Source organism: Camelus dromedarius, chromosome 7, assembly GCF_036321535.1.
Source record: "Camelus dromedarius isolate mCamDro1 chromosome 7, mCamDro1.pat, whole genome shotgun sequence".
In the NCBI taxonomy this organism is placed as follows: domain Eukaryota; kingdom Metazoa; phylum Chordata; class Mammalia; order Artiodactyla; family Camelidae; genus Camelus; species Camelus dromedarius.
In genome coordinates, this window is record NC_087442.1 from 13,252,543 (window position 1) to 13,268,863 (window position 16,321).

A 16,321-nucleotide genomic window follows, 5' to 3' on the forward strand; every position below is an offset into this window, starting at 1 on the left:
GTTAGACTTTTATTAAAAGTCTAGACTCTGGGTAGGAGGCATTCAGCTTGACCCATTATTAAAGGTTGGTTAAAGCTGAAAATAAAATAGAAATTCCAAGCAGTTAAGAGATACTGAGTAAGAATAGATTGACTCAATGACCTACTTATAAAAATCAGTGGTTTCCAAAGAGGGGTAACTCAGAAACAGGAAGAGCTGACTTTCTGCCCCTAAGCCAATAATACTAGGTAGAAATCAGAGAAATGTATTAACCTGGAGGTCACTGACAGTATTGGTCTATCACAAATATATAAAATTCCTAAGAATCTATTATATTAAATTATTATATTTATTATATTATAGGCAGTATATTTTAAGCATATATCCCTCACACATCTACTTTAATTTTTTTCTTCTCACTAAGAATTCTGATCTTTTGGTGTAAGGGGACAACTGAAAACACATGTCAATGTAAGTCTGAATTTCAGGTATCATCACATTTATCTCACAGAGAAATAAAGCTTCTCCTGAAGTGGAGAGAGTCCTGCCCCCTTCTCTCCACCAGCCTCCTTTTCCTTCTTTAAGTGAAATCTATCTCCAAAGCAGATATCCATGTGCGAAAATTACTGTGAATGAGCCTCAAACCTCCAATAATGAATTATGAGCACGAGATCAGTACAGGCTCAAAATGGATGAAAATACACTGGGAGCACCGGCTGTCAACGCACTGGGAAACAAACACTGGGTTTTGTGAGTAAATAGGCTGGAAAACCATCTTTATATACCTATCTATACAAGGGTCTCATTTTCCTCTGGAGAAGCCTCAAAGAAATGCCACACAGGAACCCATAGCTGAAGCAATAGCTACCTTTGTAAACAAGATTCGTCTGCTCAGAAATACTCAGTGACACCTACTATGGTATTCTCACACAGGATTCTACAAGTATAGTCATTCCCTCATATTATGTATCTTCCCCCTCCATCAACTCCCTCTTTTTAAAAAACAGAATGTATTTCTTACCCAATCAGTTTTAAACACTAGTAGAAGAAAAGTTCTCACTAATTAAGTCCAAATGAATTCTGAGATCTCCTGAATTTCCTGGATTTTTCCTCAAATATTCCAGATATCCTACCAATGTTGTCCAAATAACACAACCATCAGAAACTACTAACTGAAAAAAGACTTAGGGAGCAATAATTCAAACTCAAAATCCAAAATAGCTCACACCTTAGAGCAAGAATTCAAAAGCCTTTTGATGTGTCAACTGATAACAGAAAAGAGGGGCACTGGTCCCACTTGTCCCTGAAGAACTACTTTATTCAGGTGGGCTGGTTCAAGTGTGACCTAAAGGAGACCTGATGTGGAATAGGTGAGAGATGTTGAACCATGGTTTGGAATTTTTTCAACTATAAAGGAGCCCCTCAAGAGAGTCAGGAAAAGCTGTGGCATAGAATCAACCCTTTCACCTTGGTAAGTTTCCTTTATATCATAGAAAGAGAGAGAAAGACAGACCAACTGATAAGTCCATTCACACTGAGATTCAAAAGTCACTACTCATTCATGAGCTCCTTAAAGGAGCCTCTTAACAATCAGATGACAGATCTCATTGCACGTGTCCAGTAGGATTGGTAGTACCTGCCTAGAGCATCTGTTAAGCACAACTGTCAGCCTGAATTGGGGTCCTAAGTAGGGAGTGTTGAGATTTCAGTAGCAATGTCTTCTTGAGGTAAAGGAGGACATAGGAGAGATCAACTGAGCATTTGTTGATTCAGCTCAAATTCAATTAGGTAAAAAGGAAAAAGGGTTCCTTATTTCAACAATCTCTTTCCACTTCTAGCATAAGGAAAAATAGTGAAGTAGAGCCAATACACCTGAATAAATTCATGGGAATTACTACCCTAAATAATCAGGTACCACAAGCCCTTAGAAGATCAACTTGGTCCAGAGAAAAAAGGGATGTTTGGGAAAGAAGAAAAAGAAGACGGGGGCATAACTAAATGACTAAAAGGTAAAAAATTCAACTCTGAACATTAGGACACACTCTCTGTGAAATAAAAAGTAGATAGGCTCCAAAAAACTAGAGGATTTAAGACAGAGATGGGAGGAATTAACAGAGAAGCCTGTTAACGGAATAGTGATATTCTGCTTATTTGAGGTGTTAAATTCCAAGGATGATCTCTTAACTCACTCAGGAGAGATAGAGTTGTTCACTTACAGAAGGGCAAAATAAAAAAAAGACTGTCTCAGTCACAGGAAAAGGACCTGATCTCATACACTTAGAGCTCTTAAGTGAAAAGAAAAAGAAGAGCAAGTTATATCCCTGATTTTGAAATCTGGGACAGCTCTGATGAGAAATGGTTACACTGATAACCGAATCTGGTGTTTAAAAGGCAGCTAGGTAAAAGGAGATGGTGCAGACAAGAAGCATTTGCCTGATTCCAGGCAGTAACAATCAATCCTAAACCCCTGACTAAAATAAAGAATAGGTACAAGATAAACAACAAGGTCCTACTGTATAGCACAGGGAACTACATTCAACAGCTTGTAATAACCTGTAATGAAAAAAGAAAATGAAAAAGTATATATATATGTATACACACACACACATACACACACACACACACACACACATATACGTATACATGTATAACTGAACCGCTATGCTGTACCCCGGAAACTAACACAGATTATAAACCAACTAGACTTCAATTAAGAAAAAAATAGGTACAAGAAATTTCTGTCTTCATACTAGTAGCATATTAGGTTATGTGTTTCATGAGGTGTCTTAAGTACTTCAGGAGAATGAGAGATTGCATTAATTAAAACAGTTATCAAAATGAACAAGCTAATCCATCCTTTCTATTTCATGAGAAACTACCTCCATTATATATTTAAAAGACAGGAACCATAGTATTGAAAACATTGCTTTGTTTCTTTGTATTTTGATGCTACTGAACCACCAGGCACACATTATGTTCATCAGAGATGAATTAAAATTAGCTGCTTTCCCCGACTGCTTCTCTTCTGCCCAGTTCTAACTGCAGCCAATTATATACGCAATCTCTGGAATCAAGGTCAAAATTTATAAGCCAATAGATTTATAAACACAGCTTATTTGACCACAATCTTCGAGCCTGCAACTCATTAATATCAAATTCTACCTTAAGGGTGAAAATTATCACTAATTTAAATACAATTTATATTGTATAGCAGCCTTCACCCTTTCCTCTCCAATCTAACATCTGTCTTCTCCACACTGCCTCCATCCTACCCCAAAATGATTCTTCATTAAAGCATACCTTCCATTTGACTATAAATGTTGGTATGAATTACAATTAACCTCACTAGATACAATGAAATTAATTTCTCCTAAATCAGAATCAAAGTAGAAGGAAAATTACACCAAATTTAATATAAACATTCAGAGCTGTCCAAGAAAGATATTTTCATATAAGGTAACAAAAAATACATTTAAATCTAGGATAATATTCAACCTGCACAGCGGTCACTCGCTCTGGCAGCTATGATACTGCAACCTTTGATTCTCATAAGTGGCCCTGGAGAACCAACATATGATACACGCAGAAGCATAATTTTGCTAAGAAACGAAAGTTAATCACATATGCTGTGACGCCAAAACAGAAGAGAGAATGCATGAGACTAGCCAACCACTCAGCATCTATATTTCAAAGGCCTACTGTGTTTTTTAATGAATTCTTGAGGTTTAAATAATTTTTAAGGTTTTTTAATCAAAGAAGAAAATTACTTACTCCAGAAGAATATTATTCATATCCTGTGTAAAGAATTTTTTCCTTCCTTCTTCATCAAAAAGTTTGGCAGCCTAAAGAAACATAAGGTTGTTAATATAATGCTTAATAAACACATTACTTGTTTCCATATCTAATTAGGAGAGAAAAAGCTCTGAGGGTGGGGCTATGATTTGTTCCACTTTGCATCCCAGCTAAGTACCTGGCAAGAGCAGGTAATCAAAGAATGTTGAAACAAAATTTACCATACGTAACATTCTTTCCTGTCATGTCTGTATTTAATTTTTCTGCATCTCCCTTAATTCAAAAAATTACACATACAAGACTTTCTAGTGCTATGGGTGTCTTGCATGTTCTGAGTATCTGTAAGGTCTGTTTATTAATTCTTGCTGTGATCTCCAAAATAAGAGAGAGCAGATGTCTCATTTTCTGCAGACATTATTGTCTAACATGTTTGATACTCTACATATTATACTCATTACCGTGTTTAACCCTCATAACAGCCAATGATATCGGTATTATAGCCTCCATTTTACAAACAAAGAACCTAAATCTTACAGAATTTACATGATACACTTCCAAATCACACAGCTAGTAAGCGGTGGATCCAGGACTTAAGACCAGAAGCTTCCTGACTTTAACAGGGCAACACTGTCACCCTGTACAAAGATACTGCTTACTGCAGCCAGTCTGGGTTCTACCTAATTACTAACAATGAAAAAACTGGCCAAGGTTATTGTCAATGGATAAACAACAATTAGTTCAATGAGGTTAAGAATGATATTTTTATCACCTTAACCAGTTGACCAGAAACAGAGTATGCAAACCAAGACACTGTACCATATGCCAAATTTACTGGGGAAATCACAAAAGATCAAAAGATACAGTTTATCTAGAGATCCACAAGATGTAAAACATCCAGAGGCCTGATCCAATAATCTAAGCAAGCCATAGGTTGCCTCTGTCAAAGAGTAGTGACAATTTTATGTTGTTTGACAATTTCACATGCTGTAAATAGAAGAGGAAAATTTCAGAGATGTGCCTCAGAGCTTCTTAGAAGGATCAAGGCTGGGTGTGAGTAGTGGGCAGAAATATAGGAAGAAAGCCAGAATGAAAACTAAACTTCAAGAAAGAGAATCCAAAGAAGAGGCTGAACAGTAGAAGAAGGTTACAAAGTGAGAAAAGAGCAACAAGAACAAAGTCCTTATCAGACAGACATGAGCATTTTAGGCAAGGATGAATTCTCATCTTGTGAAGAAAAAAATACCATCTCAAATTTCAAAGAGAAAATAAGGAGAATGCACAGATACTAGTAAGTGAAATGAATATTCTTATTGATCATTTCCTACTAAGGGGTTAGGAAGTAGCTGTTTTAATCCTGGCACGGCTACTACAGAGGTGAGTTTGTAGTGTATGAGATATGACAGCACGTTACAAGACAAACACACTCACTCCTGATCCCTTTTCTTTATTAAGTGAGAATGAATGGCAAGTAACACAGCAGACAGAGTGCAAGCTACAGAGCTTGACGTTCCTGCCTTTAAATCCTGACTCTGCATCAAGGCTCAGCCACTGAAAATTTATGTGGCCTTCGGCAATTCCCTCAACCTCTCTGAACCTTAGTTTCCTCATCTATTAAATGCAAGAACACTACCTCTCTCACATGAGGATTAGACTGCTGGAGGATTAGACTACACAGTACACACAGTATACTGAGCCCAGTCAGGGTGCTGTCTCCTGAATGGTAAATTCTGTCTTGTGAAATTGTGGGTCACAGGAGCATTGCAGTCAACACACAGTATAGGTTTTTGCTAAACATACAATGGCTATTATTATTAATTACATCATTAGTTTCTGGTGTACAGCATGGATGGACTTGGAGGGCATTACACTAAGTGAAATAAGTCAGACAGAGGAAGACAAATACTGTAAGATATCACTTACATGTGGAATCTGAAAAAATACAACTAGTGAATACGACAGAAAAGAAACAGACTCACAGATGTAGAGAAGGAACTAGTGGTTCCCAGTGGGGAGAGCAAAGGGAGAGGGGCAAGATGGAGGTGGAGGATTAAGAGGCACAAACTATCAGGTATAAAATAAGCTACAAGGATGTATTGTACAACACAGGGAATAAAGCTAATATTTTATAATAACTATAAATGGAGTATAACCTTCAAAAATTGTGAATTACTATATTATATACCTATAACATATAATATTGCACATCAACTATATTTCAATTTTTAAAATATGATATAAAATAAATACACCTAAATAAAGTTTTTGAAAAAGAATCTTATGGGCAAACAAACAACACAGCATGGAAATCAAGTGAAAACTATGGTAAACACAAGTTACAACCTAAGAAACACTGGCAACGAGATACTTGGACACATTTCCCTAAGTCCTGCAATGATGAAGTATGTTAAAATAAGCAAAACTGTAAGAGAATAAGCCACGACCTCAGAAAAAATAATGAAGAACAAAAATTTTTTAAATAAGTTTGATAAATAAAATCCATAAATCAATTGTTAGAAAAATTAGATAAATCTCTCGCTCCTCTAAGCAGATATTTAAAATTTAGAAAGAGTTGAGAGAAATAAATACAATGTAGAGATCATTATTAAATTTAAAATGTGATGTAAATGGATTACTATAACCCTAGGAGAAAAAAGCAAGTTGTAGAATAATCCACTCATCACACTTCTATTAACAATTACTTTTAATAATAACATAGAATTTGCAAATGCATGGATTAAAATTCATAAAATAAGTACATTAACAGTAGTTACTTCTGCTGGGGGTGGGGAATGGCTGATTATGGGAGATATTTCCCTAAATATAAAAATGTATGACTTTTATCATCAGGGGGGAAAAAAGAGGACTAAAATGCGGCATGAGTTCAGACAAAAATGGTAAAGTAATTAAAATGGCGTTTTAAGCGAGGTTTGGAACATTTTAAGACAAAATAGTATCTCCCAGAGATTAAAGGGAGAAGTGTAATGACAAACCTGGATCTGCAGCTAAACAAAGATTATGAATCCAAGTCAACTGAGAGAGGAATCTATTGTGACATGCTAAAAACTCAACTCTTAAAAGTCTGTCTTAGAAGGAACACAATGTATGCTTACTAAAACTGCTAATTAGCTGGAAAGGACTAGTTGGTAAAATGAATTGTAGAATGACTAGTTGTCAACATAGTTTGGACAAAGTTTAGGCACACTTCTGCAGTGTTACTATTTGTTCCTGCCATCCCTCTATTTTCTTTACATGACTATGTAAACCAATAAAAATTGTATTTATGAAACCTTTGCAGAAAAAATATTTATAAAATGAAGTGAGATAATAAAAGAATCAACTGTGTCTATGTCCTAACTATAGTAATATATGTGTGTGTGTGTGTGTGTGTGTGTATATATATATATATAATTTCTATTTAAAAGAAAAAGCCTGTGCATATAGCCAATGCTTAAAAAGATACAAAGCAAGTAAGTTATAAGGCTGTTAGGATTATACGTGATTATTTTTGTTTTAAAATAAGCATTTATCGTTATGTTTGTGCAGCAAATAACAAGAGAATTATCACACTTACTACACGGAGGTCTTCGATACGTTTTTCAAGAAGGACAGGTAGACCCTCTGGGAGTGTAGGCACCACCTTGGGCATAACCTGAGTGGCGTAGGTTGGCTGGGTGGCATTTCCATTCTCTCCCCCTGACTCAGAGAGGGGGCTACCATTAGAAGCAGCATCCAATAATCTGTCAAAGTCAAAATCGTCTAGCATCTCTAGGGCATTTTCAGCTTCCTGAAATAGTTCATGTTCATTTGTGCTAACAAAAATGGGGAGGTCTGGATCAGCACTGTTCAGATTGAGGTCTGAGACATCATTTCCCAATGCTACAGCAGCAGAGGGGGGTTTATGCAGAGAGGAGGTTGGTAAGCTCACTGGGACTTTAGGGTTAGACTCCTTCTTTAATGCATCCTTCTCTTTTTGAAATTTTCGTATCATGGCAGCTAGAGAAAGAGAATCTTTGTAACGTTTCTTCTTTTTTTCAGATTTGTGTGAATTTAGAGCCACAACTCTGTGAAGAAAAAGGTGATCAGTTAGGTTATGTGCGATTTTAAAGGTTAAAAACTCCATGTAAATTAGGCAAAGAATTAAAATACTCATTTGATAGATGAGAAAGTAAGCTTGTTACTAAATTATACTTTTACAACAGCATCTTCATCATCACCTAGATTGTTACTTACGAAAGGCAGGTAGGTGATTGGCCATTAGGGTGAAGAAAACAAAATGAATAAAACCAACAGAAACAGAACTGATTAGGGGCCTGGTTTATTAAAGTATACGAAGTTCAACTTACTATTCTTTTTAGAACGTTCATTCCTTATCACATCTATAAAGTACTCACCGAAAGAATTAATGAAGTAAAGAAATGCACTTTTGCTGAAAACAGTTGATTACAAACAGAGAAGCCTACACAGTATACCTTCAAAGTGGTACCCCAGGTGGTCTGTGCTACATACAAACTGCCGAAGAAATGCAAAACCCTCTGTATCAACCTACAAGCCTTCATTCATCACCATGTCATCTATCCAGATCCTATTGTATCTGCTACCACCTTCTGATTATTTTTCACTTTCCATTCTAGGAACAGCCTTGTGAGACTGTAGGATAGATATGTGCAATTTTCAATGACAACTTTCTCCCTATGCAGACTATGAGGAAAGGGTGGTCTCAGTTTAGTTATCACTTTCTCTAAAGAATCTTTTCTAAACTCCATGGTTTATATGCTTCTATGTGCACTACAGAACCTAAAAGATTATTAGGACCTTGAAGGTAGGCCAATGTGTCATTTACTGTTATACATCCAAAACCCAGGCAGTGTCTGGTATACTTAGTAACTATTTGCTGAATAAGTTACAAATTTGAGAAAATGATAAATTCAATAAAAGGCATTACTTACAGTTTTTGTTCCTAAAAACGGGTGTACTTATAAATAATGAGCATTTAAAACAACTGTTAGTAATATTTTCTTTCTTACTTTTAATAATAACATAGCATTTAGTAATTCAGAGGTCACTATAATCTCCTGCTTAGGAGGGGATAAATACTTTCTGGACATTGATAGCCCAAAATTCAGATGCACCTCCCCTGCTAAGGAGGGGAGGAAAATCCAGCCTCTCACAAGTTCCTTAGTTCTACAAAAAAAGCCATAGAGAACTTGGGGCATTTGATAGTTTTATGACTGCAAGGTACAAACATTTTATTCTTATGACTTAATGAGGTTTCTGAGAAATTCTATTTGGTTTTTAGAGGCTACATCATTACCTAAAGTCACAAGCATTCAGAATAGCTAAATAAAATCAATGAATTTTTTTTAATATAAAACCACCATAAATCATTCATACAAAGACTATAGCCAATTCTCAATCCCCAGGCATCTAAGCTCAGTTTTAATACAAAAAGATTAGAACAACGTGTTCAATGTTTAAACTAACTTTTCAAACTAGTTCTTGTTGGTATAATGTTGTAATGAGCAAAATACTTAATGAACAAATCTGTAAACCTAATCTAAAACACCCTGAGTCTCTAAGATGACTTCTACTTGTTAATAAACATAGTATTATTAAAATATAAATTAACAGGTCACTGACATTTATAAATACTATATTACATTAGAGGCAGCTAAGCTGAATTAATTAATGCTGAACATATCTTTCTAATAGGAGAGCTTGTCATGCTATGACACTCATCCCCATCCCCTTATTCTGTTTAATTTCACATACCCCAGTTGTTTGGGTACTTTTTTCCTTGGCTTCTTCTCCTTTTCCCCTTCCTCTTTCCGTTTCCGCTTCTTCATCTCAATATCATCTTCTTTTATTTTGGGAATCTACAAAATAATAAAAGAAAGCATCACTTACCTAAGCATTACTGCTTTATTCTCTGATGTTGTCAATCCAGCATCCAGGGCAAGTGGTTTTTCTCAAATTTCAGGATGCATAAGAATTGCTTATTTTTAATAGGCAGGTTCTTTGGGTCTATGAGAACTCCCACCCTTGGTTTTGATTCAGTTATTTGGGTTAGAGCCTTTTAATATGAATTTTTTACAAACATTTTGGTGATTCTGGTACAAGTAGGTCTTCGGTTCACAATTCAAGAAACATTTATCTAGGGGGGAGGGTATAGTTCAAGTGTCATAGAGTGCTTGCTTAGCATGCACAAGGTCCTGGGTTCAATCCCCAGTCTTCCTCTAAAAATAAATAAACCTAATTACCTCCTCCCCGCTTCCCACTGCTGAAAAAAAGAAACACTTATCCAAGGACATTCTATTTATTTCCTAAATATAATATATATATTCTATAAAATTTGCCTTCCATCTTAGGAAAAGTCACGGCTATACCAAAGTCTTAACCTACACTAGAACCTCAGCCTTGTCCAGAAACAGTAGATTATGGAGAGAGAAGTTTTAAAAGAAAATATTCTATTATAATATAAACAAATTTCCCCATAGCTACATGACTTAACTTAAAGCATGTAATTAACTATAAATTCATTAAACAATGGTTAGCATTTTACTTTTCCTTATATTCACAGCTATAATGCACAAGTAAAGTTCAAAAAATATATCCTTTTAATTGAATGCTCTCATTACTGTTGCAATGTTGGATAAACTCACTTTGGGTGGCTTGTGCTTTTGGCTGTCTGTAATGTCTTCCTCTTCAGTATCTGAAGCTTGGCGAAACTGGAGAGTGCCAGTATTGATATAAAAGCCTCCATATTTTGTTGTTAGAGAAGCAGGAACTAATTCATCATACTAGATTAAAAAAAAGGTTTCAGATATATCCTATTATCTTTGATTTTATAAATATGTCAAAGAAATTCAATCACCATAGCAGCATCTTCCTTAAATCCTAACTGCAAAACTAACTGCAATGAGGATGACTGTGAATAAATTTAGAAAAAGCTAGTATCTGGAATAGAAATGAGCCCTGATCATTCAGTATTTATTAAGAAAGGAACTTCTGGAATACTGAACAAATTCTAAATGTATCATCTGCTGAGAAAAATTGAAGGATCACTGCTATTTTTAACAACAAATGACTCTGAGGAGAAACTGAAACAAGTTAAAACAAATGACTGAATGTCCAGACAACGAAGAAACTTCATTTCTTATGATATTGGTATATAATTTTATTCATAAAGAGATTATAAAAAATAAAAAGTTATTTCTTCTACCTTAATTCTAAGCTTTAAAGTGGGGAATATTTTTAAAATGTATAAATATTTTTTAAATGTATAAAAGTAAAATAGCATATATCTGTTTTAAAGGGAAGTAGAAAAAGAGCTGCCCGGTTGATAGAACAGAGAAACGAGATTATACTGTATATAGCACAAGGAAATATATACAAGATTCTGTGGTAGCTCACAGCGAAAAAAAATGTGACAATGAATATATGTATGTTCATGTATAACTGAACAATTGTGCTCTAAACTGGAATTTGATACAACATTGTAAAATGACTATAACTCAATAAAAAAAATGTTAGAAAAAAAAAAAAAGAACTGCCCGGCTGAGTAAGCATACACGGAGAGCCCAAAATGAGCCAGGTACTTTGCTTCAAATAAGAGACTCAAATTATCTAATAAAACTGAAGATCTGGGGTCTCCTCATTTTATAAGTGAAAACCAAATTCACAGGGGTTAAGAACCTTGCCAGAGTGCTGTCTCCCAACTCATCCACTATACCAAGCAGCTTCTCACACAGGAAACACTCACTCATCACCAGGTTACCAGACAGTGTGGATGTGCTCAACGTCTGTCCTCTTCTGCAGTATTCTGCTGAACTTTCCCTATCAGAACACTTTTCAGGAGAACAAACTCTTTACGCATATTTAATTTATTAGCCTTTTAATTACAATGTATTAAGAGGCAATGCGGCACTGAACTTGAGAATCAGAAGGCCTGGATTTATTAGATCCTTTGCCAACAACTAGCTATTGTGACCCAGAGCAAATCACTTAACATCAAAAGTTTGGGGTTGTAAAACAGGAACAATATTCCTTACTTCACAAAGTTCTAGTGAAATTTAAGAGATAACTTAATAAAAGTGTTACTCATGCCTGGTATTATGACTTCTTAATAACAAAGAAAAACATTTTCTTTCAGGCTTCTAAAACTTGGCAGCATTAAGTGTTAGACTGAAAATAATCTTCAAAAGCATTTATTTTCAGGTGTTTATAGTAATAAGTAGTACACAACTCTGAAAATTAATTAGAACCAGATTTTTTCACTCTCTATCAAATAATATACCAACAGTGAAAACCCACTGGCAATGCAATCAATTAAAAACAACAACAACAAAAACAGAACATTTGGTTGGCTCATAAGTGTTTTATGTCTGAGGGGAGGGTACAGCTCAGTGGTAGAATGTGTGCCTAGCATGCATGATGTCCTGGGTTCAAACGCTAGTATTGCCACTAAAAAATTAAATAAATAAATAAACCTAAATACCCCCCCACCAAAAACAAAACAAAAATAATAATAAATAAAATAAAATAAAAATAAAGTGATGTTATTAAAAAAAGGAAGAAAAAGAAGACATAAAATAAATTAATTAAATTTTTAAAAAGAAATTTTTAAAAAATTACATGTCTTAGGTCTGATTTATCTCTCATAAGAATCAAATAATTTGTTAAGGACAATGATACAAAATTATTTGGCAAGTCAATAAACAACCTATGTTTTAATTCAATTTCTTCTTATAAAGCAGGGGCCTACCTTATCCTATGTCAGTAATTAATTGTATAACATACACAACAATTTATACTTTCAAAACTTATCCTTATTTATTAAATTAGTGGCTTTCAAATTTTCTTCACCACAACCCAAATGGAAAATACATATCAAAACCCAGCACATGCACGCACGCACGCATGCATACACACACACAATAAAAGTTGCATAATGTGCCAGAGGTTTACTGCAACAGCTCCTATTCTATTCTATTTCATTTTCTTTAGAAGTGCTGGCCACAGTCTCTGAAGTGATACACAATCCAATTATGGGTTGCAAAAGTCAGTTTGAAAAACACTTCATTCATATATTCTGAATGCTGCAAAGGAAAATAATAAAAATGCTATTTATGAAAGGCTACATACTACATGATTCCAACTATATGACATTCTGGAAAAGGCCAAACTATGGAGACAATAAAAAGATTAGTGGTTGCTAGGTGTTAGGGATGGATGAACAGGCAGAGCACAGATTATTTTAGGGCAGTAAAACCATTCTGCATGATTGTATAAGGGTGGAGACATATCATTACACATTTGTCAAAACCCACGGAATGTACAACACACCAAAAATGAACCCCAAGGTAAATTATGGACTTTGGGTGATGTGTCAATGTAGGTTCTTCGACTGTAACCAGTAAACTACTCTGGTGGGAGAATGCTGCAAATAGGGGAAGATGAGCATGTTGTGAGGGCAGGGAGGACATGGGAATCTGTACCTTCCACTCAATTTTGCTGTGAACCTAAAACTGCTCTAAAAAAATTAAGTTTATTAATTTTTCAAAAAATGCTATTTGTGTAAGCCTGAGTACATGCAATGTCCATTTATACATGGCTGAGTTCCCTCTTGGGTTATTTAGAATTCAGTCTACTTTACATATAATGTTAACACTAGTACTAATGCTTTATGCTTGAGTCTCAGACTACATAATTCTGCTGGGCAAGCCAGTCATAACAGACACAACTTGGTGATGCTAAAATGAAAGACTAGTTCCTAGTCCACAGCAAATCAGAAACCAAGTGCAGTCTAGAATTGAGGACTCTGGACTTGAGTTCCAAATCAAGGTCAAGACTCTTGAAAACATTCCACTCCCTAATCTACAAAAAGGCTGACAACCTTTTTGGTAACAGGAAGTCCTCTCTACTGCAAAGGGCACTGTCAACATTTTCCTTCTTTAGGCTACCTAGTATGGTAAAGTAGTTTATGTCAGGACACACCAAAATAATACAAGAGTATGACAGGGTATCCAGTACGCCTCATACTGGAAGTCCTTCCTCTCATTCTCTGCCACTGTATGCCTTGTCATCATCTACACAACCAAGCAGTGTAGTAGCAGGAAAAAGATGTTACTGATTTGTGGGTAGTATAACAGCCACCTCAGTGTCACTTTCTGTGTATCTTAATTACTGAACACTGCAGAGGATATCATAATCCCAGGGTTTAGATTACTCTAGTACACTATGAAGAATGTAAGAACATATACCTTACCTATCCCCAAACATGACATGCCCTCATTTATTTGCTATGTGATCAATGGACTGCTGTATTTCTTAAATGCTCTCCCGAATTCCTCCTCCTCTTATAAGAGAAAGAGGATTCCAGAGGAAAAGTCGCAGAGCTTGATCAAAACAGACTGTGATAAAAGCTGGCATTCAATTACCACCACTATAGTAAATCTTGGCAGCAATAAAAAAAATTAAGTACATTGTCAAGTCATGTTCCAGATTAACTTCAACCCAGTAGCTCTAATCTTCAAGATCACATGGTTCTCATCTGGAAGTCATTTCAAAATACACCTGCCCAAATTTGGGAATATATCAATAAAAATTCAAGATGTAAATACCCTTTAATGAATAAATCCCACTCCTAGAAATTTATCCTACTCATGTATTTGCACTTGATAATTACCTTACATACATTCACTCTAGTACACAGAGATGAATGTCTGCAGATGCTCAATTATTTTTAAGCACATAAAACTGGAAAAAATTTAGACATGTATCAATAGGGCATTAGTTAGTAAAAAACATTTACTGCAATATTTAATTACTTTATCCTTGAATTCTACTAGCCAAATAAACAAAGAATTGCTGCTATATTAAAGATACATTACTCACAGCCTCTGAGTTATCAATAAATGGATCTGTCTCATCATAGCCAAAGCCTATATCAATTAAATCTTGTAGCCGATCTTTCCGGTGTTTACGGGGTTTCCCACCCTGCAAAGAACAGATATGTTAGACTGATTCAGTACTTGTGCTGTCTCCATAAAATTAAAAAATACCTCTCAGAAGAATTTCCAAGTAATTTCTGTAGATAATCCCCCTCAGGAGGTTGCATTTAAGCCCCCTCACACCTTGAATGTAAGAGTACAGTATGTCAAGGAGGGGACAAAGTAACTTTACAGAGAAAAACCTGGCCAACATTACCCAGCCAGGTGATCAAGGTCAACATCAACAGCCATAAGTCATCTTGAGAGCATGCACCCCTGACACGACGCAACACAGATGACACTTTACCTTTGTGTGGTCTCCCTCTCAAAGCCTGTAACCTCAGTTACAGGTCAACCGTGAGAAAAACATCATGACCAACTAAACCACGAGAAAAACATCAGACAAACTAAACTGAGGGATGTTCTACAAATAACTGACCAGTATTCCCCAAAGCTGTTAAGATGATCAAAAACAAGAAAAATCTGAAAAACTGTTATAGTCTAGATGAGCCTAAGGAGACATAATAACTAAATGTGATGTGGTTTCCCAGATGGGACCCAGGAACTGAAAAAGGACATTAGGGGGAAACTAGCAAAATGTGAATAAAATGTGGAGTTTAATTAATAGTAATGTACCAATGTTGATTCGTTAGTTGTAACAAATCTACTACACAAACATAAGATGTTACAGGAGAGAGTGAGTAAGACTAGATTGAAGCTCTTTGTATTATCTTTGCAACTTTTCTGTAAGTCTGCACTCTTAAAATTATTTTTTTAATGTCATAGAATTATTTATACACATAGACATATAGGAAAATAAAAATGAATGCATGCAAAAACTGGTAAAATCTGATTAAGGTCTGCAGTCTAGCTGATTGTATTATGCCAATGTCAATTTCCCAGTATGGATAACTGTAGTTAAATAAGCTATCACCACTGAGAGAAACCAGGTGATTTGGTACAAGGGGCCTCTCTATACTTGCAACTTCTTGAGTCTATATTCTTTTGAAATTAAAAAAAAAAATTCTTAAGTAAAACTATACCGAAACAAACAAATAAAAGAACCATTAGTATGGATTCCATTATTCATGTCATACTTTATGGAGCCTTTCAATGCTGACTGATTACAGTATAAAGAACTCATCCTATCTCAGGTATAAAATATTACACGTATTCTAAAGGTTATATACAAGCTTGTTATAAGCAGTCTAAGTGAGAAGGAGGGCCAATATTACTGCGGCACTACTAAAACAAGTACTTAGTTCAGTCTCCAGGACTCATTTCAGACATCCAAATTTAATCACGCAAATTCAACTCTCCTTTCTAAGCATCTTTCTAATACCTTCTCCATCTCTGACTTTTGTGTTGCAGGAATGGTACAGGAGTTGGGGAAAAGGATGCTCAGAAAGAGGAAAGAAAACAACCAGTTCTAGGATCCTGCCTGCCCGCATGCTACCACTGAGCTAGAGTGAGTCCTACAGAAAGCACGAGCTGCAAGACACGACGCTCTCCGTCTGTTCAATTCCCACCGTGCATGCCCCTCAATGCAAAGTATGACTGGT

General features: G+C 35.5%; 1 protein-coding gene across 3 annotated transcripts in view; it reads right to left on the bottom strand.

Annotated features, from left to right (window-relative positions):
- UBN2 (ubinuclein 2) overlaps positions 1-16,321 on the bottom strand; it is a 54,196-nt gene that overhangs the window by 26,089 nt on the left and 11,786 nt on the right. For 2 of the 3 annotated variants that reach the window (XM_010983181.3, XM_031455458.2), the window contains exons 3-7: positions 14,665-14,766; positions 10,431-10,568; positions 9,541-9,644; positions 7,343-7,832; positions 3,751-3,821 (exon numbers count right to left, since the gene is read on the bottom strand). In XM_010983181.3, the coding sequence (XP_010981483.3) occupies positions 3,751-3,821; positions 7,343-7,832; positions 9,541-9,644; positions 10,431-10,568; positions 14,665-14,766 (905 nt within the window). The remainder of the gene's footprint in view (positions 1-3,750; positions 3,822-7,342; positions 7,833-9,540; positions 9,645-10,430; positions 10,569-14,664; positions 14,767-16,321) is intronic. The other variant, XM_064487323.1, reaches the window with a different exon arrangement.